This window comes from Acomys minous, assembly GCF_964271855.1.
Source record: "Acomys minous genome assembly, chromosome: 1".
In the NCBI taxonomy this organism is placed as follows: Eukaryota; Metazoa; Chordata; class Mammalia; order Rodentia; family Muridae; genus Acomys; species Acomys minous.
Window position 1 is genome coordinate 81,621,922 of NC_140483.1, and position 25,069 is coordinate 81,646,990.

Consider the following 25,069-nt stretch of genomic DNA (forward strand, 5'->3'; position numbering starts at 1 on the left):
TAAACAAAATATCTGGGCGCCAACTAATTTTAAAACACCAAAGACAATGTTCTTTTTGCCACAGCACAGCCATCCACCAATGCAAGCCCATCTCCCAGGCTGTCACCTGCTGTCCCAGGCTCCCTCCCAGGGTGCTGCCACTTCAAAGCAGCTTAGTCTATGTGGTGCCTACATGAAATCTCCGCCCAGAGGAACTCCCAGCTCATGTGTAGGCTAAAGTTCTAAAGTCTCCTTAACTACTGCTTTTTGGGCATCACTGGTTACCCCTTCCTAACCTTTTTGTTATTTTATACACATTTCTGTGTACTACTTTAAACAGAAAACTTACCTGTCAGCTGACAGTCTTGAGTGACCGGAACACAGTAATGTACAGAGTGTAACATGAAGATACATTTTACTATATGGTTAGGATGACACACAACTGAAAAATCTGTTACTGACCTGTGCCACAAGTATCAACAGCTCCTCCTTTACCAAAGTAATTTTTCTTTTTAGGAGACTTGTCAGAAGAGCCAGTGACAGCAGAAGAACTAGCAAGCCAGCACCCATTCTGTTTCAAAAGAGAATTTATGTTCAAACTTTTCTGAAGTATATAAAAGACAGCATATGAAAAGATGAGACAGTTCACTCAAATGTAGACCCTAAAGCGCTTTGTTTAACCAACATGAAATAGGCTGGAGAGGAATGATGGGAAATAGCAGGGCAAGCATATGGCAGGGCTAGCTGTAATCGCATTCCACAATTTCTTTCCGTATAGTTATCTATTTCTCTAATTCATTCTTTTTCATTCATCAACTGGTATGAACTGGGCAAATGTACAGAGGAGAATATAAAAGAAAGCTAAATAAATGACTGTCAGCAACTGCCACATAGATTCTGACTGAGAAAATGCACTCACACAGAGGACACAAGACTCCATCCGGACAAGCAGCTCCTTCCTGTCACTGACCTTGGTGTCTCCTGAGCTGGTCTGGCTACAAGGTAGGGTAGTGGTCTCAACGTACAAGTTATCTCGTATACGGTGGGATAGCTGGCTTCATTTTCTAGACTGTCAGGACAGCCACTAAGTCACAGGAACTAATACTCAAGAATTTTAGCTTTATTGTTTTTTTTTCACAAATATCTTAGTAATATTAGTGAAAGTTCAAGATACAAGCTAGAACTCAAACTAAGAGAACTAAGAAAAAATGACTTTGTTAGAGAAATAAGAAAGCACAAATGCATGATTAGTTACAGGCCAACAACATGGTTGACGTTTGTTTGTTTTTATTCTCCAAGTAATCTCCGGAAATCATAAGAAAAAACATTAATACTTGAACAATGTATTATAATAAAACTCATCAAAATAGCTATGTGAATAAAAATTTTTGCCTTTTCTTTCTTTCAAAAAATAAATTGCACTTTTAACTCACTGGCAACTGCTTTGCTTTGGCACACAAGGCTCACAGGAATCCCCTATATACCTATCTTCTCTCTTTTCTTATTCTATCCTTAAATTTTTCAAATATCTGTTTCTATAATCTAGAAGGTGAAACTGCTTTGGGAGATCAAATGGAGACAAAAATTTCTCTATGAACTAAGAATAAAATAAACTGCATATAATCACAGGAAACCAACATGAATTTAACATTAATAATTAAGATTGGAGAGAAACACCGTAATTTTCAAAAACACAAATGTGACTTTTCACACTCTATCATGCTTACTTGCTTTCTGAATCAGTCTTTAATGAAAAATGGAAGTGGCAACTTTTTAGATATCATTTATGCAATTTATTTTCCTTTTACCATAGTTTCTCCCTAACTATATCAATACTGCTTGAGCAGGACAAATGAACCCTGTCCTAAGGGTTTTACAGAGATACCAGATGGACCCACAGGACAATCTGCGACAACACATAATTAAAATGTTTTAATTTAAGTTTCTCACATGCTATGTAAGCTTCATGAAAATTCCAAAACTTTGACTCAGTTAATAGTGTAATACAAAAGTAAAGCTTATACTAAGATTCAATACAATTATTGAGTTCTGATTATAAGGCAACTGATGATCCAGTTTGTGGTTGCTGTTGTTGTAAGAATAGGAAAACCAACAAGCAAAGAAATGTACAGAATTGTTGAAACTAACGGACACTTTCAAATATTCAGTTAATCTGCCTACTGTCAAAAAATTATATACTCTCATCTATTAAAGAATAGGTTAAAATGCCCAGAGCACTCAGAAGTAAGCAGCAATGCTGACTGTGTGACTAGGAGGAGGAGGAGGAGGAGGAAGAGGAGGAGGAGGAGGAGGAGGAGAAGAAAGGAATGGAGTGGTATACATGCCTATAATCCCAGTACTCAGAAGGCTTGGGACTATATTAAAGAATAAAAAACAAAACTAAACAAAAATGTTTTTACACAATTTCAATTGTTAAGCATAGAAAAATTGCCTAGCAAGTACGAGGTCCTGGGGTTGATTCCTAGTTCTGCATACAAAGCAAAACAAGACAACACAAAATAAATGTAAAGCTTTCAAAATAAACAGGTTTTTTTCTCATGGAAAAAATTTAATTAAAATAAGACAAACTTTTGTTTTCAATGGCATTTGGTTAATGATACACTCAAAGGCAACATTGAACAATAGAACACTTTCTTATGTAACTAAAATTTTTTCAGATTCTATAATATTCACAATTTTTTTAAAAATCTAGACTTGGAGTAGGGGTAAGTTTCAAGTTATTGCATGGTGCAATTTTACTGCCTGTGAAGGTCTGGTAGCACCTCCAGGGAGACCATGACTCTCAGGTGATGTGCTAAGATTGTAACTAGTAATTTAACATTAGTATTTCTAGTTTTTTCAGGTAATGCTAAGCTCAGAACCAAGATAGTTTAAAGTGTCATGGTGCTGGAGCTGGAAAGGTGGCTCAGCAGTCAAGAACCCTTACTGCTCTACCAAAGGGTACCATTTCAGTTCCCAGTACCCACATCAGTTGGCTCCCAGACACCTATAACCCAGATCCAAGGGATCTCAGATCTTCCTATAGCTGCTATGGATACCCACATACCCCCGCCTCTCTCTCTCTCTCTCTCTCTCTCTCTCTCTCTCTCTCTCTCTCTCTCTCTCTCTCTCTCTCTCTCTCTCACACACACACACACACACACACACACACACACGGGGAGGGGAATTGTTTTTAAACATCATAGTGTTAATACATGACAAATTCTATAGAACTGGAAGACAATATTGCACATACACTAGAGAAAGGTCTGGCTTCCTACCCACAACAGGCATCAGCGGGAACACCGCCAGAAGCAAAGAGAAGAAAGCCCAACTCAGGCAGGTGATCTACAATCAAGAAAGAAAATTTATTTAGACAAACAAGGTTTAGAAACCTGCTTTTGGTACCCCACACACTACGTGACTGACACTAAAGCAAAAGCTGTCCGGTGTTTATTTAGACAGTAATAGTGTATTAGCTACTTCTGCAATGATAAATGTATGACAGGAAGCAACTTAAAGAAGGAACAGTTTGTTTTCCTTCCTAGTTCCACACATGGTCCTGTCCATCATGGCAGGGGAAGTCATGACAGCCAGCAAGAACCGGAGGTAGTTGGCGCAGTGCAAATACTCAGGAAGCAGAGAAATGAACGTTGTGGTTTAACTTTGCGTCCTCTGCCTTTTTGGTTTTGCTTAATAATCCAGTAGTTCAGGTGAGACTTTTCATCTTGTTTAACTTGATTAGAAAGCCCCTTAGACATTCTCAGAGGCTTGTTTCTACAGTGATTCTTTTTAATTTTATTATTATTTATTCACATTACATCCTGACTGTCATCCCCTTGCTCCTATCCTCCAGTTCCCACCCTCCCTCCCTCTTCTGCCCCATTTCTTCCCCCCAGGCCCCCACTGAGGGGGCCTCCTCCCCCACCATTTGGTCACAGTCTATCAGGTCCTAACAGGGTAGCCTGCAACCCTTCCTCCGAGTGCCGGCCCCAAGGCCACACTGGCAAGGGGCAGCGATCAAACCGCAGGCATCAGAGTTCACGTCAGAGGCAGTTCCCGCTCTCTGCCCTTCCCACACACATGGAGCACGAGCTGTCCATCAGCTATATCTGAACAGGGGTCCAAATATCCTGAATGCTTTGTCCTTGGCTAGTGCATCAGTTTGTGGAGGGCCCCTGGGTCCAGATTCACTGGCCCTGGTGTTCTCCCTGTGGAGTTCACAGCCCCTCTGGGTCCTTCCCTCCCCACCCCCTTCCATACAACTCTACAGTGATTCTTAATCTCATCAAGATCACAGTCAAGATCCACCATCACAAATACGGCTGGTTACCTTAAATCATATTTACTATCTATTTTGCATGTGTTTATTGTTTGAAGTTTTTAAGCATGTGCTTTGGTCAAAAACCCTCCCAACTTGATGTGCTTTTTACAAACCCAGTGATCTACTTGCTGTGTGGACAGCGCACAAGGAGGTTACTCCTCAGACTGGAGCTGGGATGTGGACCCCTCAGCCATTCTGCTGATCTTAGCAGTGCCCAAATGTCTCCCTCCTTAGATACAGAAGCTCCATGAGAGCTCCAAACAAGCCAGCTCTGCCTTACAGCCTCTTGACATCTCTGGCTCATTCCGACATATACATTCTCCTTGTGTACTTTTTTCCCTAGGTGGATATATATGAATGATGCCGAGTCTATTTTTCAAAGGACCTGGCCCTTGATATGAGGGTGCATTCCACTTCTTTGTTAAAAATTAAACAATTCTTTGAGCCAAAAACATATCAACCCAAAGTAATTACTAGTCTGTCCTACCAACATGAGTACTTATACCTTTGCTCGGGTCCACAGCTGAGTGAGAAATGGCCAACTTGCAAACACAATCAGTCCAGCTGTCAGCATGTAGCGGTAGAAGAAACTGAGCACCTGGTGATACATTGCAAAGAAAATGAAGCGTAAGGTCACCTAAGAACAGTACCTAAAACCGCAGGACCCCGGAGCTGTAACCTTACCAAGCACTTACCAGTACTTCAACACCCAAAATAAAGACAAACAAGTAGGCAACAAAACGGCTCCAAGGAAAAGTCAACAGGGATGCAACCAGGTCTTGAATAACTCGGTATCTGTTTGAGGAGACATTTACAAAATGATTACTTAAAATTTGCATAGCATCTAGAATTAGCAACATAATGTTATATATATAAAAAGCTAAAAATCCCAGAAGTTTCCATTCATAAATTATTTAAAGATAAACTGTAGCAATTGGTTTTAATGGCTTTGCTTACTTTTATTTGTGGAAAGTTTGTGAATATTTTAGGAAGAATGATGACAAGCATGTACTTAGTTTTTATAAATGTAAGTAACAAGTGATTTTTTGTATGATCTTAGTTTAAACAAAGGTACATGTATTACAGACAAATCAGAAATAAAATAAAATGAACACAAATGTATGTAAACTGAAACTCTCTGAGTTACACCCTTAGCCTTAGTCTTAACTGCACTTATTTAGTGACGTATTTATTTGCAGTACTGAGGACTGAAGCCACAGCTCTACACATACCAGACATAGCTTCTGACACTAAGCTAAAACCCCAGTCTTTTCATTTAAACTTTATTTAGTCGTTCAGGCTGGCCTCAAAATGCCAGTTTTTGTGCCTTAGTCTCCTGAGGAGATGGGATTACAGACATGCACCACTACTTCCAGCTTAATTGCACTTTTTAACTGAGCCAAATAACCTTTTCCAAACCCAATTTAAGATGTCATTAATTGTACACTAATTGTAATTGAGAATTTATAACCACCAAAAATGTATTACATACTTGAGTACACTTTGCATTTCATCACTAAGAAAAAAAACTTCAGCAGTTGTAGAGCATTAAGGAGGCAATTATAAAAAGCAGTGTCACTTGGTTTATGACCTTTTTCTGATTGAAAACAATGGCTACAGAATAGAGTAATATCATACTGTTAAGCAGCCGCCTAGGAGAAAAAAGTTAGTACCACAAGGAGGATACTTCTTTCATTTTCAACTATGAATATTCTAGTAAAAATGTGCTAAAATTATTTAATTTTAGCCAGCCATGGTAACACATGCCTTTAATCCCAGCACTCGGGAGTCAGAGGCAGGCAGATTGCTATGTGTTTGAGGCCAGCCTGGTCTACAAAGTGAGTCCAGGACACTCTGCCTCAAAAGAAAAACAGAACAAAAAACTTAATTTTTATTTATTTATTCAGTGTATATATGACTGTAAGCATGTGTTCTAGTGTGCATCCACAGTGGAGGTCAGAGAACAATTTATAGGAATCTGTTCACTCCTTTCTACCATTTGGGAACCAAGTGCCTTGAGTGTTGGCCTGTGGACCATATGTTTTATTTTCCATACAAGCTATCAAAACGGTGAAATAAAACAACTGCAAGATTACATCTCAACTTCCCTTAAAATGTTAATATACGTATGTTATCTTTACAACTAGGCTATTCAATAACTCAAAAGGGGTTCTATAGTAGAACAGCATTTTCTTCCTTTTAGAAAATTCTGAAACAATAAAGTGTTGTCAGAACACAGTGAGCAAACTAAGCAAATAAACAGCTTTGTTCCCTTCAGATGAAGTCATAGTGTGCTCTTTGCTCAGTCTTTTTTTTCTTCATATTTAAAGATATTTGAAGCATTTCCATATTTTAATATCTCAATATTTTTCAACTATTATTTTAGGAGAAGTAGTCACAGCTAGAATCAACAAATATTATAATAAAAATATATAGTGTCAAGATGCACATGGTAGCTGGCTGCTTTGTTTTGTTTGCATTTTTTAGGCGGCCATTCCCTATAGAGCCCAGACCTAGAAATGCAGGTCATCCTGCTTCTGTCTCCTCAGTCAGCTTAAACCTGACTGAGCATCTTCCTTTCCAGGTTGACTGTAATAGTAAGAAGCCACTTTTATACCATGGTGAGGAAGTACATGAAGACAGAATCAAGGTACAAGTGAACAGTATGAGGGCTCTGTTACTACACATTAATATAATATTTGATATAATTACAAAATTTCATTTATTTTATAGCTAAGAAAGAAAAAGTAAGTATATGGAAAGAAAATACATAAATATCCTTGAAAAACATTAAGAAATTCTGAAACACCAGATGACAAAACAAATTCAAGATGCCAAGTACTGATGACATAGCACAGTAATAGTAATTATGTTATTTTATTCTATACTTTTGTTTGAAAAACACTGAAAAAAAGGAATGGGGTCGCTGCTTCCTCAAGGAAATAGAGGTGAAGTCAGAAGGGATGTTTAATATGCAGCACTATGCAGTTGTAAATGAAATGAGTGTTGGGACATCTGAGAGTGTTACAACCATCTTTTATGACTTATGCTACAGAAGTCTAGTGCCAGTGAAGAAGAAAACAAGACAGAAAGGCATGCTACTTACTCTCTTAGAACTGCATACCATATTGGCACTGGCAGCAAGCAATACACATAGTAAGTCCAGGGACAGGCTTGGATCAGCAGGAAGCATGTTACTAAGACACCAATAGCTACAAAGCAACATGGCAGGAGATGGTGTGGTTTCTGAAAATGAAACAGAGTATTCAAATACATCCAAACCCATACTGATTAATAGCTTTAAGAGTTTATGAAGAGGAAAAATACTTTCTTCATATTTTCTGCAACTAGATAATTAATTAGAGTTCTTTCAAAATGAAAATTTTGTCATTTGAAGGTGACAGATTATAAACAAAGAAAGTGGCCATCGTAGAATGGTTACCAGTAGGCAATTCTCAGCTACAGACTGGCAATGGTCCTAAAGCTGGTTTGTAAACAACTCATTGAGAACTTAGAACATAGTTCCTCTTAGAAACATGTGTGTGTGTGTGTGTGTGTTTGTGTGTGTGGTACGTATGTATGTATGCATGTACGTATGTATCTACATACGTACGTACGTATGTATAACTCTTGACTGGCTTCTGTGGCTAGCACACAAGCCACACAATTTCACACAATAAACCACTCTTCACTTGGAACAGTTTCTGCTTACTCAAGCTCCAACCTGCCATGCTGCCCACTCACCTCTCTCCAAATGCTTAAACACACCTGATTCCTTCCTACTCTTCTCAACTACCTGCTGAATACAGAATTCCTTATATGCTAGCCGCATACACCAGACTACCAAGGCCTCCTGATGCTCTGGACCAGGTGTAAGTCCAAGAGTCAGGGACACACAGTCCCCCAAAGGGAAAAGGGCACATTCTGGGGAACAATAATGATAAGAATTAGAGATCTAGGGTCTAAAGCAGCGGTTACAAAATGGTATAAAGTGCCTTCAGAAGATGCTAATCATGCCTAGAGAGAAAAAAGGAACTGGGTGGCAGGGGGAGGGGAGAGAGGGAGTGAATGCTCTTTTGTCTCCTTTCCACAACTGGCTAGGATACTGTGATGGGTGATCTTGGTTGTCAACTTTACACACCAGGGGAGATGAAACTTCAACTGAGAAACTGCTCTCATCAGATTGGCTTGTGGGCATGTCTGTGCAGCATTTTCTTGATTACACAAGTAATGTGGAAAGGATCAGTCCAAACCTTTGGGCAGGGATGGGGAGGTGGATTTAGCCTAGAAAGATGTCTCAGTGTAAGAGCATTCACTGCTCTTCCAAAGGTCCTGAATTCAATTCACAGCACCCACATGGCAACTCTAACCTGTAGGATGCCATCTTCTGGTGTACAGATGCACATGCAAAGTAGCCATATATATAAAATACATAAATAAATAATTTTGACAAAGTACAAAGCTTTCCTTAGACAAAGTTTTGTTTTATCCATAATATGGCAACAATAAATTTAATCATATTTATCAGTGTTGGTAATAAAAGTCAGATTATATAGGGCTTAACAAAGTAACTAGAATGTTATTGTTGCTTAATAAACCATGGCTATTATTTTTATTCTTCTTTGTATTATCTCAGCAATTACAGAATCTCTCAGCCAGTAGCACTAGAATTAAAGAAAATAGAGGTCCCATAACAAAATGATGAGGGATAGTAGGGCAAATTTAAGTAAATGTGGATAGATGAGAGCTTTAAAGTTTAAAGAGGCCAAAACTGCAATTGATTCTAAGAGATAAGAACTGATTTATACAATTTTTAAAAGAGTAAAATAATAAATGAAAGATATGAGAGTGTCTAAAACACAATTCAATATCCTACAGTTGTTATAATATGGTAGAATTATCTTAAACCTCAATCTCCCTTCCATATTATGAGAATCATAACCACCAGAGCTGCAGTAAGGTTAAACCTAACTGAACAGCATTCATAAAGCATCCAGGGTAGGGTATACTTGGAAAAGATGGAGATCAATCAAGATGACTTACTGCCCAGCACAAACGTATAGCTTCCCAGCACTAATTTTGCTTGTACCATTCAATCTGCTTGGTTTTTTTTTTTAAAGATTTACTTATTTTATGAATATGAGTGCTCTATCGGCATGTACACCTGTGTGCCAAAAGAGAGCATCAGGTCCCAGTATACATGGTCGTAAGCCACAATGTAGTTGCAGGGAACTGAACTCCAGACTTCTAGAAGAACAGACAGTGTTCTTAACTGCTGAGCAATCTCTCCAACCCAATCTCCTTGAATTTACTCCTTTCACTATAGTCTAAACTTCCAGCAAAAAACTGGAGAAATGACTTAGTGGTTAACAGTGTATACTGCACTTGCAGAAGATCTCCAAGTTCAGACATCAGCACCAATTCTAGATGGCTCACAACCACCTCTAACTCTAGCTCCAGATCTGGTTCCTCTAACTTCCACAGGCTTCTGCTGCACATACCCTCCTACACACATACATACACATAATTAATAATAAGTCTTTAAAAATAAAATAATCTCACACCAGGACTTACTATTTTACTGTTAAAAATATGACAGATTCTCTTCTATTTAAAATATGAAAGCCCTTGTATCATCTTAAACAGATACATTAAGACTGTCATTTGTAGTATGATACATAGTGACCAATACCATGGAAGATGGCTGTGTGTTAATTTCTTACCTACTGTATTTAATACCGTTTTTTCATAGTAAAATCTGAATCTTGTGTTTCTCTGTACAACATCTAGCAATTTACTGTAAATACTGTAAATACAATTAAATACTGACTACACTATCAAATTAATAAACAAAAACAACTATCAACTAGGAATTCTTGATACTTTAACAAAAATATTCTAAACAGCAAGAGGAGAAGAGCTACCATTGGCACCAAGGCTCTGATCTCAGTGTTCCACATGCTGGCAGGGAGGCTGTTACCAAGTCAGTTAATTCCCCTCAGCTCAGTCTCCTCTTTTGTTAACAGAAGGTAGAACGCACAGTTAGAAGTGAAGAGTGCAAAAACTCATTTCAAAAACTCATAAAATTCCTAAGATATATCTCTCCATTGCCAAATCAGTCATTTCTGTTTATTTCTCTAACATGTAAGAAATAATTCCCACTACAGCCAACTAGAAATACACTGAAATTATTAAAATTACTCGGAAGAAATTATTTAAGATGCATTATAGAACTATAAACAATTGAAATTAAGCAATAATGTTCTTCCCTACATTATATACAAGTAAAATATAAGATGTTAAAAGCTACTTACAAATGCTATTTATAGACTATTATTATTAAAAATATGCTAGTAGAATACATTAATTTTTAGAGGATTTGGACACAGTAATAATCATTAGAAAGAATGAAGCAAAGGAAACGGAGGTAGGATATGCAGCTTGGTAAATGACAGTCAGCAATATAGTTTAAGATGGGGAAGTGCTTTAATGCAATAAAACCATACATGCACTGTTACATTCTCTGTTTAGAGTAGTGACTCCAACCTGTGGGTCATTACTTCTGTGAGGGGTTGAATGACCCTTTCACAGTGGTTGCCTAAGACCATCAGAAAACACAGATATTTAAATTATAATTTGTAACAGTAACAAAATTACAGTTATAAAGTAGCTATGGAAATAATTTTATGGTTGGTGATCACAACTCAAGGAGCTGTATTGATGGATCATAGTATTAGGAAGGCTGACAAGCCCTTGTTTAGAGGTTTGACCTCTTTTCATTGATAGCACAGTAAATTATTACTCTTAAATGAAGGTTAAAAAAGTATAAACTTTAAAGACTCAGTAGAATCCCTAGATATATCTCTCTATTACCAAACCATAGTCATTTCTGTGTATTTCTCTAACATGTAAGAAGTAATTCCCATTAAAGCCAACTTCAAATACACTGGAATAATTAAATCATTCTTTAAAAAATTAGAAAAAAAACATTCTGGGAATTTATGTCAGAAAGCTGAAAGGGGAAAAAATTCAGAGAAGCATAAATATGACTTTAAAAGAATAAACAATGACTTTATTATTTGTCCAGCTTTTAATATGATATAACAATAAGTATACTGTTCTGAAGTGGTTTGTTTTATTTTGTTTTGTTTTTCTGTTTTTTTGAGATAGGACTTTGCTGTGTAGTGCAGCCTGTCCTGGAACTTGTTCTGTAGACAAGCATGACCTTGAACTTAGAAATCCACCTGCCTCTGCTTCCTGAGAGCTATGATGAAAAGTGTGTACTGCCACACCAGCCTGAAGGGCTTTATTTATTAATTTTATTAATGTGCATGCGTATGTGCCTGCCTAAGTTTGTGTACCATGTGTAAATGAGACGTCCCGGGAGGCCAGAAGACATCAGATTCCCTGCCACCTGATATGGGCACTAGAAACTAAACTCAGGTCCTCGGCAAGAGGGGTAAGCACTCTCAGCCTCTGAGCCATCTCTTCAGCCCTGAGACAGCTTCCTAAAAACATATTCTAGAAGTATGTGGAATGCGTATGCTGAGTAGTTATTTAAAAAAACAGTACCAGCATCATTAAGACTACAGAAGAACTTACATTATTCATATCCATTTCTTTATGCTTCTCTTAACTTACAGAACCACTGTAATCAATGTAGCCTCTTAGCCACTAAAAACAACAGACACAACAAAAGCAAAGCAAAGACACAGCAGTTCACTTAGGCTTACAATATTCAGCGAACTCAGTACACATGATTTGATTCAGTTTCTTAGTCTGTAGTCCTGCTGACACTACTGTCTGAATCTTTGTTAGATCTGAACTTACCTTAACTTTCTTCCTGGTGCCTCTTGGGATATTAGAATGAGATTTTATGATTAACAAAGAAGCATAAGACGTCCATCCCACAAAACCAATTGCAACACTGATGCCCAAAAAGAGTCTGTCATAAGTGTGATAATAGGACAATCCTTTCAATGCTAGATCAATCAGCTCTTCACAGAGGGAGACCTATGGGACAAAACATATATAGAACTTATACAGTGAAACAATGAAAGCAAGGAAAGTGGTGCTCCATATAAGCATACCACTACAGTAGAGTGGAGTTGAGTAACTGTAGGTGGGAGGATTAGCAGCAGATTCAACTGAGAGGATTTTCTTGAAAATCATAAAAAAAGTATCAGAGTAGAACAGACTTTTTAATTTGGGAGGATGGAGCATTTTAATGGAAATTAGCTTATCTGTGATCTGTGTACTGTTTTAAAGTAATTCATTATGCAGAAATGACCCGCAGGTGACAAATACAAGAAATAAAGGTTCTCTAGTATATATCCCCAATAATGGAAATGCCCATATGTATATACATATTAAGCATGTGTGCATATGCATTATATTTTACTTTCATATCAGATTATGCAAATCTACTACAAAATGTCACCAAAAGAACAATATGTTAGAGGATAAGAATAGTTCAGTGAGCTGGGCATGTAGTTTAGCGGTAAGAGTGCTGGCCTAGCTTACGAGAGGCCCTGGGTTCAAGACTACCAGGGAAAAAGTCTAAAATTTAAAATCATAATTAAAAATATGATATGATAAGATGCAACATGATACAATACAATACAAATAATACAATACAATACAAAAGCCAGAAGGGTAAAGGTGACTAGAGTCAAAGTTCGGGTATGAATGTAGTGGCATTAAGTGGCAAATGTGGTCCTTTATACCCTCTTGATGGTTACTCCAAATCTGTTTTTCCAGTTTAAAAAAAAAAAAAAAAAGGCAATGTAGTTCCATTCTAAAACCAAGCTAGAAAACCGTAGCCATGGTTACCTGAAGTAAGGGGAGGGTGTCTGAGGCTAACGTCCCTCCTCAAGGAACCCCCAGCCCGCCTGATGGGCTCAGCGTGCGGAGCTCACCCTGTCCTGACCGCAAGACTTATGTACTTACTACTTCATCAAATTTTCCTTGTTTTATGTAAGATCTTGCTTTTCTTAAAATGTCCAGCTGTTGAGAATCAGAAAGCAACCTACAAAAGAAAATGAAAGAATGGTTTTAGTGTTTCCTTATTTGCTTTCCATCATTTCTTACTTTGTATTCTTATTTGAAAATAAGACCGTAAAAAATAAAAAATCAGAAAACAAAGCCAAATAAAAATGAAAAAGAAAGGAAACATTAGGTTAAACATTACTGTGGCTGGCTATCTGAATGCCTCTAAGAAAAGATTATGATTAAACTTAAGTTTTCTTGACCCCAGATTTCCTTTTCTTTTTAAATTGTTTTGGTAGTGCTAGGAATCAAGTGCAAAGCCTTGGACATGATAAGCGAGTGCCTCACTGATGAGCTAAACCTCAATCCGCACACAAAGCTTCCAACACCAACTACATTTATGAAGTCTATATAAACCATCATTCTAAAGACATTTAAGGCCATGACAAAGAAATATGGATGAAGGCAAGGTAATTAACAGAACACTGGCTTCCTGTGTGTGTGCTAGACGTGGAACTAGGGTAGCAGCGTAACTCATCAGTACAGTTTTGTGCCTGATCCAAAGAGGGTCTAAGAACCCACATTATAGGCGTGCTCTGGCAGAGTTTAACCCACAGTGGGAGTTAATGAGTAGTTTCAAACTATTTGTCATTCTTATGCTACAATGTGTTGAGAAAATACTAAAAAATATAGAAAACCCCAAAGCTATATAAACCCAAAGGCATTATTAACATTATAGAAGAAATGAACTATCATCAGAACAATTGCCTTTGTGAACTGAACAAATATGTTTAAATGCAAATTTGAATTATACTGCTTAACTAACCCTACATTCCTAAAGTGAGCATCATCACAGTTAACAATGTATAAAAAGTTATTGGAGGCTATTGGAAACTGTGTGATGTATGGCAGGACTTCGGCAATTGTGTATGTTTCAAACATCGTTATCACTTGTCTTCTTCCATTGGTGGTTTCCCACCTCTGATGAGACTTAACTCCAATGAGAAGTAAAACTTTTTTGTAACCTGAGGTGAGACTGTCTGAAATTTATTTGAGACTACTCTTTAGAAAATTATCAGAATACCAAATGTATGTTTTTCCAGACAGTTCATGAACCTCAGAAGACTACCTATAAACTTTCTTGCATTCTACAAGAAACCCTGATTAAGAATCTGTGTTGAGAGGCTGGAGAGACGACTCAGTGGTTAAGAGCACTTGCTACTCTTCCATGTCAGGTGGCTCACGACTACCTGTAATATCCAATGCCTCCAGACACACACACACACACACACACACACACTTAAAACTAATACAAATAAACTTAAAAAGAAAAGTAACTTGTTCTGATTCTAAGATCTCCCAGCTCTTTCAACTGAGAACCCAAGCACCTCCTATACCCATCCTCCAGAAAATTTCCTTAGATTTGTAAAGAAAAGGCAACAAGAGGCAGAAATACAAAGAAAATGAAAAAGTTACTTCAAAATGTTGCTTTAATCCTTTTTTTTTTTTCCTATCACAACATTTGGAATGGTTTCCTGGAAGCTTTAGAAATTGAATTACTGAGCTAGCTAACTTCCTCTCCCTTGCTCTGACCTACTCTGGTCGTGAATACTGACTGCATCCTCCAACTTCTCAGCACTTGATATGGCTTGTCTTATCTATTTTTCTATTTTGATAGTTCTATCTTCCATGATCCACATCCATTACTCTTAGTTCTTCATTATCCCAGACACACACACACACACACTTTTTTTTTTATTATCTATCTTGCATTCACATCTGAGTTCTGGTCCATAAAGGTTTTTACACTTTCCAAAAATCAAATTTTTATGACCCATTCCGGATCCCTCCGTATACCATTACTACTTTACTGTGGGTTAATAATCAGTTTATTCCCATTCAATTACGTTTTAACCTCATGTGGGCCAAGATAATATCTGATATGTCCATTAATTTTCACAATAATACTTAGCAAAGTGCTAAGCACAGGATGAATCAATAAATTTTAATGGACAAAAAAAAAATCTATCAGAAAGCCTGTTGCAGCAGCACATGCCTGTAGCTCTTGGGGCAAAGGAAAAAAGATCTCAGGCTTGAGGCCAACTTAGGCTTCCTAGCAGGTTTCAGGGAAGAATAAGCTACAACGTGAGACTTTTCATTTGCTTGTTTTGTTTATAAAGCTATCAAAATGCTATATACCTGTAAGTAGGAAAAAAGGAGTGATATAGTCATATTGTCATTCTAAAAATACTAAAGATTTGCCAAACTAAGTAAAAAGATGAAAAATAAGAAGAATGAGAGAAAACATTTTAAAGGGGAAGTATTTGTGCTTCTTTTCAGTACATTAGGGGTACTCAGGTAAGGAAACGGGAGCCAGGGGATGACAACATATGGTGATTCATAACAGAAACAAAATTACTCTTATGAAGAAGCAATGAAAGAACTGTATGGTTGGGGGTCATCACAACATGAGGTGCCACATTAAAAGATCACGGCATTAGGAAGGTTGAGAACCACTGACCTAAGGCACACCCTTCTGGATATTTCCAGGGAGTATTAACTCAGGGGGAAGACCTTCCCTCAAAGTGAGTGCTATCGTCTAATATATGTCAGAGACATGAAGGAAAGAAGTAATGTCATCTGCCTTTGCTTTTTATTTTTCAGGAAGTATGTCTACTGCTGCTGTCACTGTCCTGCATTCAGTCAAATTCCAGTTTCTACCACACACTAGCAACTCTCCACGGAGGTTCCAGGTCTTCCTTAAGGACTGAATTGGAAATGCCGAGACATCCAGTTTGATGGATTAAACTGATAAGAGGTCTCTCTGCCTCGCCACTATGTAGACTGCCTTTGTTGGGACATCCTGTAAGCCAGTCGATCAAACCCTGTTTAATAGTATATGCATTGATTAATAGTATATGCATTGATTAATAGTATATGCATTGATTAATAGTATATGCATTGATTAATAGTATATGCATTGATTAATAGTTTAATAGTATATGCATTGTTTAATAGTATATGCATTGATTCTGTTCCACTAGAGACCTCTACCTAATAGAGTATGGGATTCATCAAAACCTCACCATGGTACCTTAATAACAAAGACTCATATTACAATTCCTTTTTTCCTTTTAATTTTCCACCAAGTGCCTTTTGACACTTTTTGGACCAGGGTCTTGTGAACTGCCACCAGCAGAGGGGAGACACCCTCCTGTTTCTGAGCTCAGGGCTTACTAGGGGTGTCTCACCTCCACCTGGAGGTGAAGGCCCACACATATGTATAGAAAGGCATTTTAAAAACTGCAGCTTTCTCTTGAGAAAAAGACTAAGACTGGCACACAGGGCAGAAAAAGCAACATTTTTTTAATCATTCTTCTGTAATTTGAAATATATACATGTGCTATTTTTCTTAATATTTTACTAATAAGATTTAATAAAATCCTTAAAATACTGAAGGTTAATCACAGCATTAGGCTCTCAGTGAATTTTGGAATATCAGTATGGCCACCAGAAACAAGAAAGTATGGTAAGTTATAAATTAAAACAAAGTTAATCTGAGAGCATGAAGAAAATCAAGAACTAAAGGGCTAAGAGCCCAGAGAGATGGAAGCCAAAGAAATAACTGAACTTTCTACAAGTATCACTCTTAAGACATCCAACATTTTTATTCTTGGGATATGGTAAGAGGCTGAGAATTCAACATACAGTTACTGACAGAAGGTATAGAGCTGAATCTGGGGAGGCCTTCAGAGATCTTATGAGATGAGAACGATAAAAATTAAAATTTGTGGCTGCAAATGTAGCCTAGATATTTTTAAATGTTGTCTTTAAAAAAAAGATAAATCTTTTTTTCATTTTATAAAATTTATTATAATTTATTCAAATTACATCCAGATTGATATTCCCTCATTTCTATCTTCCCGTTCCCTATTCTCCTCCCCTAGACCTCTGACAGAGGACCTCTTCCCTGACAATACGAACATAGCCTATCAAGTCTCATCCAGATAGCCTGCAATCCTAAATGACTTATTTTTGGATTTACCTATTTATTTATTTATTTATTTGAGATTTACTTATTCTAAAACAAATTCTGAGGTAGTCTCAAGCTTTATTTACTTATTTATTTATTTATTCATTGCTTTATTTATTTATTTGAGATTTACTTTAAAACAATTCAGAAGTAGTTTCAAGAAAAGTGAAAAAGGAACTTGTCTCAGAAACACTACATACCATACCATACAATATGATACAATTGGGAGAACTCAATAAAGAAACAAGGCAAAGGTCCTGGGGACAGGGTGGGACATCTGTGTAGACAGGAGAAGTGGCTTATGAGCAAGGTGTGTGATAAACATGTGAGCTTCCCCAGTGTTAAGACGCATATACAAAGTGAGAAGCAATGTTCAGAAATCTCCAGGGAGGAAAGACCTAGATGAGAAACCAAATGCTGAATTAGGGCCTCTGCGAAGCTGCATCCCAACAGCAGAAACAGTCCAGAGGTCTGCATCAACTTGGAGTTGGCTCTAAACAGCTATCATTCTTTGCGCCTGTCTGAACATAAATCCTTTCTGATTCAGGGCTTCTAAACCCAGGCTCAACCAAAATAAGAGAGTAAAATCAAACTCACAAATGGTGTAGTGGCTGGTACTATAAAGAGGTATTCAGTTTGCAAAACCTCATCAAGCAATGGTCTTATTGTCATGGTTTGCTCAAGTGTACCTCCTTTGAAAGGCTAGTGTGTTGAAGGCTTTGTTCCAATACAGTATCACTAAGAAGTGACTGGATCTTGAGTGTACTAATTTCATCCATGGGCTAAGGCACTGATATGGTCATAAACGAATAAGCAATTAGGAGGTAGGCCCAAGTTAGACAAAATATGTTACTGGAATTGGGCTTTTAGAAAATATTTTATTACCAGCTCTTTATCTTTAGTTATTCTCATGCTCAAATTCTCTCCCCTCCCTCCCATCTTCCTTCCTGGCAACCAAGAGATAAGCAACAGTGCTCCACCATGCAGGCCATCCATTAGTTGAAGCCTCTAAAACTGTAAGTTAGAACAAATTCTTCATTCCTGACATTGCTTATCTCTGGTACTTTATCACAGTGACAAAAAGGCAGACTGACACAGAAACTTACATGGAGGACAGAGGAAATACAAATCTTACATACTTTTGATGGGAGCTACTACAATGAATATTGTGAGTTAAAGATAAACAGAAAACATAAAGCTATCTATCCTGCCAGATATGGTGATGCATTCTGGAGGCAGAGGCAAGGCATATTGCTTTGAGTTTAAGGCCAGCCTGGTCTACATAGTAAGTTCTAGTCCAGCCAGGACTAGACAGTAAGACCCTGCCTAAAACAAAGGATTACTATGCTGTTTCAAAAAAATGAAAATTGCCATGAGAAAATATCCTATCTCCCTATTCCAAAAGCAAGTTCTGCAATATAACATTACACCCAGAAAAGGCATGATTCTGACTAAGATGGCAAGTTGAGGACAGAGAAATATATGTAAAAACACCTCATTAAATGAGTCTGTATCCCTCTAGATACTAGCCACCAAATTAACTAGCCTAGGTGAGCCTCAAGGCCTTGTCACAGTTTTAGAATTTACTATTGTTTGTCAAATTCAGTATATACCTCAATTTAATATTCAGTCTCAAGAACATCAGAACCTTAAAAATAGAGGCAAACATTTTTGCTTCCCCTATAGAATATATAATGGCACAATCATTCTAGAAAAGTCAAAGTATATAATAAATCAATCTATACACCATGATTCAACAAATTATCCCATGTGCTTATGTGTACACCAAAAATAAAAGCTAAACATAGTGGAATGTACTGGCAATACTAGAATTTGGCAGGCAAAATTGTGAGGGTTTGAGGTTAGTCTGTGATACAAAGTAAGTTCCATGCCATACTGAGCTTACATAGAAAATATGTCCAATCAACAACAGCAACAAATAAACAAAAAACCTGAAACCAAACAATAAAAAACCATACTATATGTAACTGACAAAAACTAGACATAATGCAAATGTTTATCAGTAGTGAATACATAAATAAATTATAGGGTCACACATCCTGTATAGCAGTGAAGATCACCAAAGCATGGCAATTAAACAGTGGATGTTAGAATATAACAGTGGGGAAACGAAGCTGGAACAATGGGAATGCCAGTCTGAGTTCTTATGTGTGAGGTTCCATACAGGGCAGCAGATCTCAAGATAAGGAGTCAACACTGGTTTCCAGGAGGGTAACAAAGGACACTGGCAGTATTGTATTGGCTTATTTCTTCCCTTTTAACTTGAGTAACTATATTTGACCTGGCTTTGCTGCTTATAGAATGGGGTTTGGGATGCAGATGTTGTTTTAAGGTTTATATATTTTGTAAAGAAATACAGCTATGAGCTGTATACTTTTCTTTGTAGATATTAAATTTATTTTTGCAATTTTATCAACTTTGAAGCATGTAAGACAGAGGAGGGAGTGTTTGTGGAGGGAAAGAGATGGGTAAGAGACTCTCTGTGATGCACTATATAAGGAGGCTAACAATACAATGCTCAGAAATGACTGAAAGCACAGTTGAAGGCCAGGGCTATTTCTGGAGAGAGAAAAGGGAGATAATAATTACCAGGAGTAATGATGCCATCATGGTCTCGGTCTCTCTCCCTCCCCCCCCCCCCTCTCTTTCTCTTTGATTTTTAAGACAGAGTTTTTCTGTGTGGCACTGGCACTGGCACCATGTGAGGCCAAGCACTATGGTCTTAAGAAGAGTTCTTACAATAAGTAACACAGGAGCAAGGAGCAAGGTTCACAGTACCAAGACTTCCTTAGAATTTGTCCAGCCAGGCATAGAGGTCAAAGGGGCCATTCCAAGCCTTACTCTTACAAGATTTCAAAGCATCATACTCCATTCTGAACACCAAAGCATACAGCCTAATTGGATGCTTCCTTGCTACCCTGGAGTATACCACAGATTTATTACGCCCCCCCCCCACTGCCCCCCTCCATGTGAATTGAACCCAGGGCCTCATGCATCCTCACTATCTTTTTACTTTTTATTTTGAAACTAGGCCTCATTGACTTGATGTCCTTGAACTTACTCTGTCGCTCTAGCAGGCATTCAGCTTTCCATCCTCCTGCCTCAGCCTCCCAAGTAGCTGTGATTATAGGCCTGTGTCACTGAGCTCAGTTGGCCACAAGTTTTTAGAAGAAATTCTATTTGTTTAACAGATGTCTAGAAAGTTTTCAATTCAAAATTCCTAGACTAGGCATGCAATTTAAATTTCTATTTTATTGCCTTAATATATTATTTTTACTTCAACAAACATTTCTTTCATGATGCTCTTAACATCCAGTATTATGTTTTTATCACGTTCTTGCTCAGAAATATATCTACTTATCACTTCTGTGGCTCCAGGTTGACAACACAAAACAATGTTTAGCTTTGGAGGAAACTCAGAGCACTGGCAAGATCAATTAAAGAAGTGAAAAATCAACTTTCCTTAAGCAAAGGCTAAAGCAGCCACACAATTTAATAAAGGGAAGAAGCTTCAGGAGCAGAAATGTGTTCTCAGACATTCGCATGGAGGAGAAAGACCTTGATCAGCCAACCTGACTTTTGAAAGTAAGTTGACATCATTAGCATAATGGTTTATCTTTGTTATTAACTTAGCTGAATTTGGAATCATCTAGGAGACTTGAGTGTATCCGTGAGCCCATTTGACAGAGAGACAGAAAAGGAGAGAGGGAGGAGCAGAGGGAGGGAAACAGGGACAGAGCGAGAAAGAGAGAGAACAGCATGGAAGACTCACCCTTGAATGTGGGCACTACCAGTATCATTATACAGGCTAGGGGCCTGGGCAGGAAAAAAGAAGAGAGGGAAGGAAAGAAGCAAAGAAAGAAAAACAGAAAAAAGAAAGAAGAATAGAGGAAAGGAAGGAAGAAAGGAGGGAGGGAGGGAGAGAAGGAAGGAAGGAGGGAAGTGAAAACCAGTTGAGTAGCAGTGTCCCTGTTTTCTCTGCTCCCTGACCTGCTATGATATGAACTATTCCATTCTGCCCTGCCACATCGCTCACATGATGGATTGAACCCTCTCACACCATGAAGCAAAATAAATCTTTCCTTCCATAAATTGTTTCTGTCAGGTGTTTTGTCACAGTGACAGCAAAGGTAACTAAAACACTTGGTATAAGAATTTTCTTTCAGGGACTCAAATTTTCATTTCAAAAAAGTAGCTTGAACATTAGCACTTAAGAGTTTAGACAATTATACAGATTATATCAAGTTTACTATGTTTCTCCCTTTTCTGGAACACACAAGTTTTAGTTTTAATATTACTTTCTGATAAGTGATGTTTAAAATCTGTACAATATTAACAGAAGTATTTAGCTCCCAGATCCTTAGGAAGAATGAGAAAAATGTGTTAGCTACATACTATATAATCCTAGCAATTATGAAACTGAAACAGGAGAATCGGATGCCTCATGTTGACCTGGACTGTACAGTGAGATGTGCTACAAAAAGACGAGAGAGAGAGAGAAAGAGAGAGAGAGAGAGAGAGAGAGAGAGAGAGAGAGAGAGAGAGAGAAGAAGGGGAAAAAGGAGAAAAGAAGAAGACAGGAAGGGGGACAGGAAGAAGGGGCAGAAGAGGGCGATAAGGAAGAAGAGGCAAGGGAAGGAAGTAAAGGAGGAAGAATAGGAGGGAAGGAAGAAGAGAAGAAGAGGACTAGCAAATGACAGAACAAACTGCCCATTTTATTTTCTTGTGATACTCATACCTTGTGCAGACTCACCTATTTGAGTTACATCCCAATCTGTAGTGTACATTTTTGTTGACCTTTTTCTAGTAGAAAAATAAGTTAAATCCTTAACAAGTGACAGGATGAGAAAAATGCATTGCTTGATGAAGAGAAAAGACACTGGCATTGAAGAGTGAAATTAAACCATCCTGGAAGATTGCAGGGCACATCCAAATACAATGGCTAAAAAGTCTGCCAAAGAGCATTTGCATTTATACCAGAAACCTAACTGAGCTTCCACATCATGGTGAAAAAAAAGAGTTAGAAAACTGAGTGATGCTAAAGACTACTGCACATAGAAGTGAGAATCTGCGAGCAAGTTGGGTCATCAGGGAATATGAGAATGCCTAATAAATTTGGTTTTAGTTTTAGGTATTAAAAGAGGTCCTTTAAATAGTGAGAAACAGCTAAAACTAAATGACTGGTTCCTACATTAGGGTAACAGTTGGGAGAGTCAAACTTCAGGTAGCGGTGGTTTTCTAAATGCCGACAGTGAAGAAAGGCAGCAGGGCTGGAGCGGAACTACTGTCTGCTGCAAATCCAAATGCATCACATCTTAGGGAACAGAAAGCTGGGGAAGGTCAAGCTAAGACTCTAAAGACTTTTACAATTCTATTGTCATGAACTAACCACAAAGCCTAACATATCAGAGCTTTGTAGATAGATCTGAGGATTTGCCATTTTCCCTTAGGGCTTAGTGCTGGACCGCAGTAGACTATTTAACTGTCATGCATGAAGCCCTGGGTTCCATGGAAGCACTTCAAAAAACAATTCTACCAAGGTATGATATCGAATTTGTTGAGGGTTGGAGAAGGAACTTGGTGGTTAAAAGCACTGACTGTTCTTCCAGAAGACCTGGGTTCAATTCCAAGTACTTAAATTGTGGTTCACAACCATCTGTGACTCCAGTTTCAGAAGGCCTGATGGCCTCTTCTGACTTCCAGGGCATCAAGCATTCAAGCAGGACAGAGATATAACAATATCCACACATATAAAATATTTTTTAAATTCTTTAACTCACACCCACCTTACTCTTTACCTCCCCATCTCTTTAGAAAACAAACAAGTAAACAAATAAACAAAAAGAAAAAACAACTTAAAAAAGAAACATTTACATAAACAAAAACAAAACATATAAAAATACAAAACTGGAAACCACAAAATGCAAACAAAAAACTAGTTAACAAAAAGTGTCCAAAACAAGCAATATGAGATTAAAAAGTCTACAGAAACACTACTGGGTTTATTTTGTGTTAGATATCTACTGCTAGGCATGGCGTCTGTGCTTAAGTAAGGTTAACAGGAAGGCAAACCGTGATCAAAATACTTTGTATGAAAAGAAGTTTTCAAAAACACCTTGAGGGACTGGAGATCTTCCACAGCAGTCAAGGGCACACAGTACAAATGCAGGAGATCTGGACTTCAGAGAATCTGAGTTCAGTCCCCAGCATGGTCATGAGGTGGCTCACAGCAATCTGTAACTCTGACTCCACAGGAATTACCACCTCTGGTCACTGTGGGCACCCACACAAACATACACATATGCACTTGTCCAGAAATGAGGTAATTCTGTACAGCGCAAACTTACTACAGTATGTCCACATGATTCTCAGGTGTCATTTGGAGAAAAATAAGTAAGTAAACAACAGAACATCAGCAATCATAGATTGATGTTTTAGAAAGACCAAGGCATAAATGATATTTTAGAAAGACCAGTCATGCCACAAAACTGATGTTAATTTAGTAACTGTCTCACAAATAGATATAAGACCCAATACTGCTCAATGAACTACTAAAATTTCATAATATTTATTAAAACATCTGATAGCAAGCCTTTAAAATTAAAAGTATTAACAGTATAACATTTGAGGCAAAGGGGATGATGGAAGGAGTATTGCAATTAAAAGACTGACTGGATTCAAGTTAGCTCTACACCATACTGCGTACTAATAAAAGACTCTGAAGATGATTTTTATCCTCCAAGGAGTCAATGGAACCATGATTCACTCTATGTGATGGCTGCTATATATATAGCTGTAAGATATAGATCTGGCCAAAGCCTAAAATTTACTATTTTGCTGACAATGTGAAAGTTCTGAACTTGCACACAAGGATGATTCTGGCCCCTGCTTATTGCCATTTTCACATTTCTTATATATATGTTTAATCTGCTCCAATACAGTTTTGAAATACTCTGTTTCTTTTCAGTCTTTTGAGCCATGAAAAAATGTTTAAAGTAGATTAAATAATATTAATTCATTTTATATCTTACATATACTTTGTGTTAATAAGATTTCCTTTACTTTCACAAAATACATTCCAAAAATCTATCTACAGCAATACTTCAATTAAAAAAAAAATCTCGTCTCAACAGAAAACATAGGTTAGTTTTTCTTTTTCTGTGAAAAAAAAAGAATCCCATTCTTTACTATAATGAATTTCTACTCTAATTTCCACAAATCTAAGATAATAAAGTCCATCATACGTAAGTATATACAACAGACAAGCTGTGCTTGTAAGTACTCACTGGTAAGATCTTTGTGGCCTTTTCTGCAGAGCTAGGAGTTGGACATGGCCTCATACATGCTAGACAAGCATTATATAGTGGAGCTCCAGCTTCAGCCCCTAATAAGACATTAATTTACCTTTTAACCAGTGGTGTCATCTTTTGTACATAAATGAGAACAAATAATTTGGAAAACCAGAACAATTCTGAATAAGTTACAAAAGTTTCATGACAGCTAGAGAACCAGCAAATACTAGTATGTGTGTGTGTGTTAAGATGCTTATATTACCAAAAGCTATCACCAGATTCACCACAATCTTCATCAAAATGATAATTACTGAAGATACTGGGGGAGGGAGCGGGAAATCTTAAAATTGATACAGAAGCACAGAAGTACCCTGATTCTAAGCAATGGAACAAAGCTGAAGATACCACGACATCTGATTTCAAATTATACTA

At 37.5% G+C, this 25,069-nt stretch overlaps 1 protein-coding gene across 2 annotated transcripts in view; it reads right to left on the minus strand.

The window, feature by feature from the left end:
• PIGN (phosphatidylinositol glycan anchor biosynthesis class N) overlaps positions 1-25,069 on the minus strand; it is a 115,836-nt gene that overhangs the window by 58,383 nt on the left and 32,384 nt on the right. For both annotated transcript variants that reach the window (XM_084786993.1, XM_084786992.1), the window contains exons 13-19: positions 13,253-13,331; positions 12,134-12,316; positions 7,410-7,549; positions 4,999-5,098; positions 4,809-4,901; positions 3,236-3,327; positions 442-550 (exon numbers count right to left, since the gene is read on the minus strand). In XM_084786993.1, the coding sequence (XP_084643119.1) occupies positions 442-550; positions 3,236-3,327; positions 4,809-4,901; positions 4,999-5,098; positions 7,410-7,549; positions 12,134-12,316; positions 13,253-13,331 (796 nt within the window). The remainder of the gene's footprint in view (positions 1-441; positions 551-3,235; positions 3,328-4,808; positions 4,902-4,998; positions 5,099-7,409; positions 7,550-12,133; positions 12,317-13,252; positions 13,332-25,069) is intronic.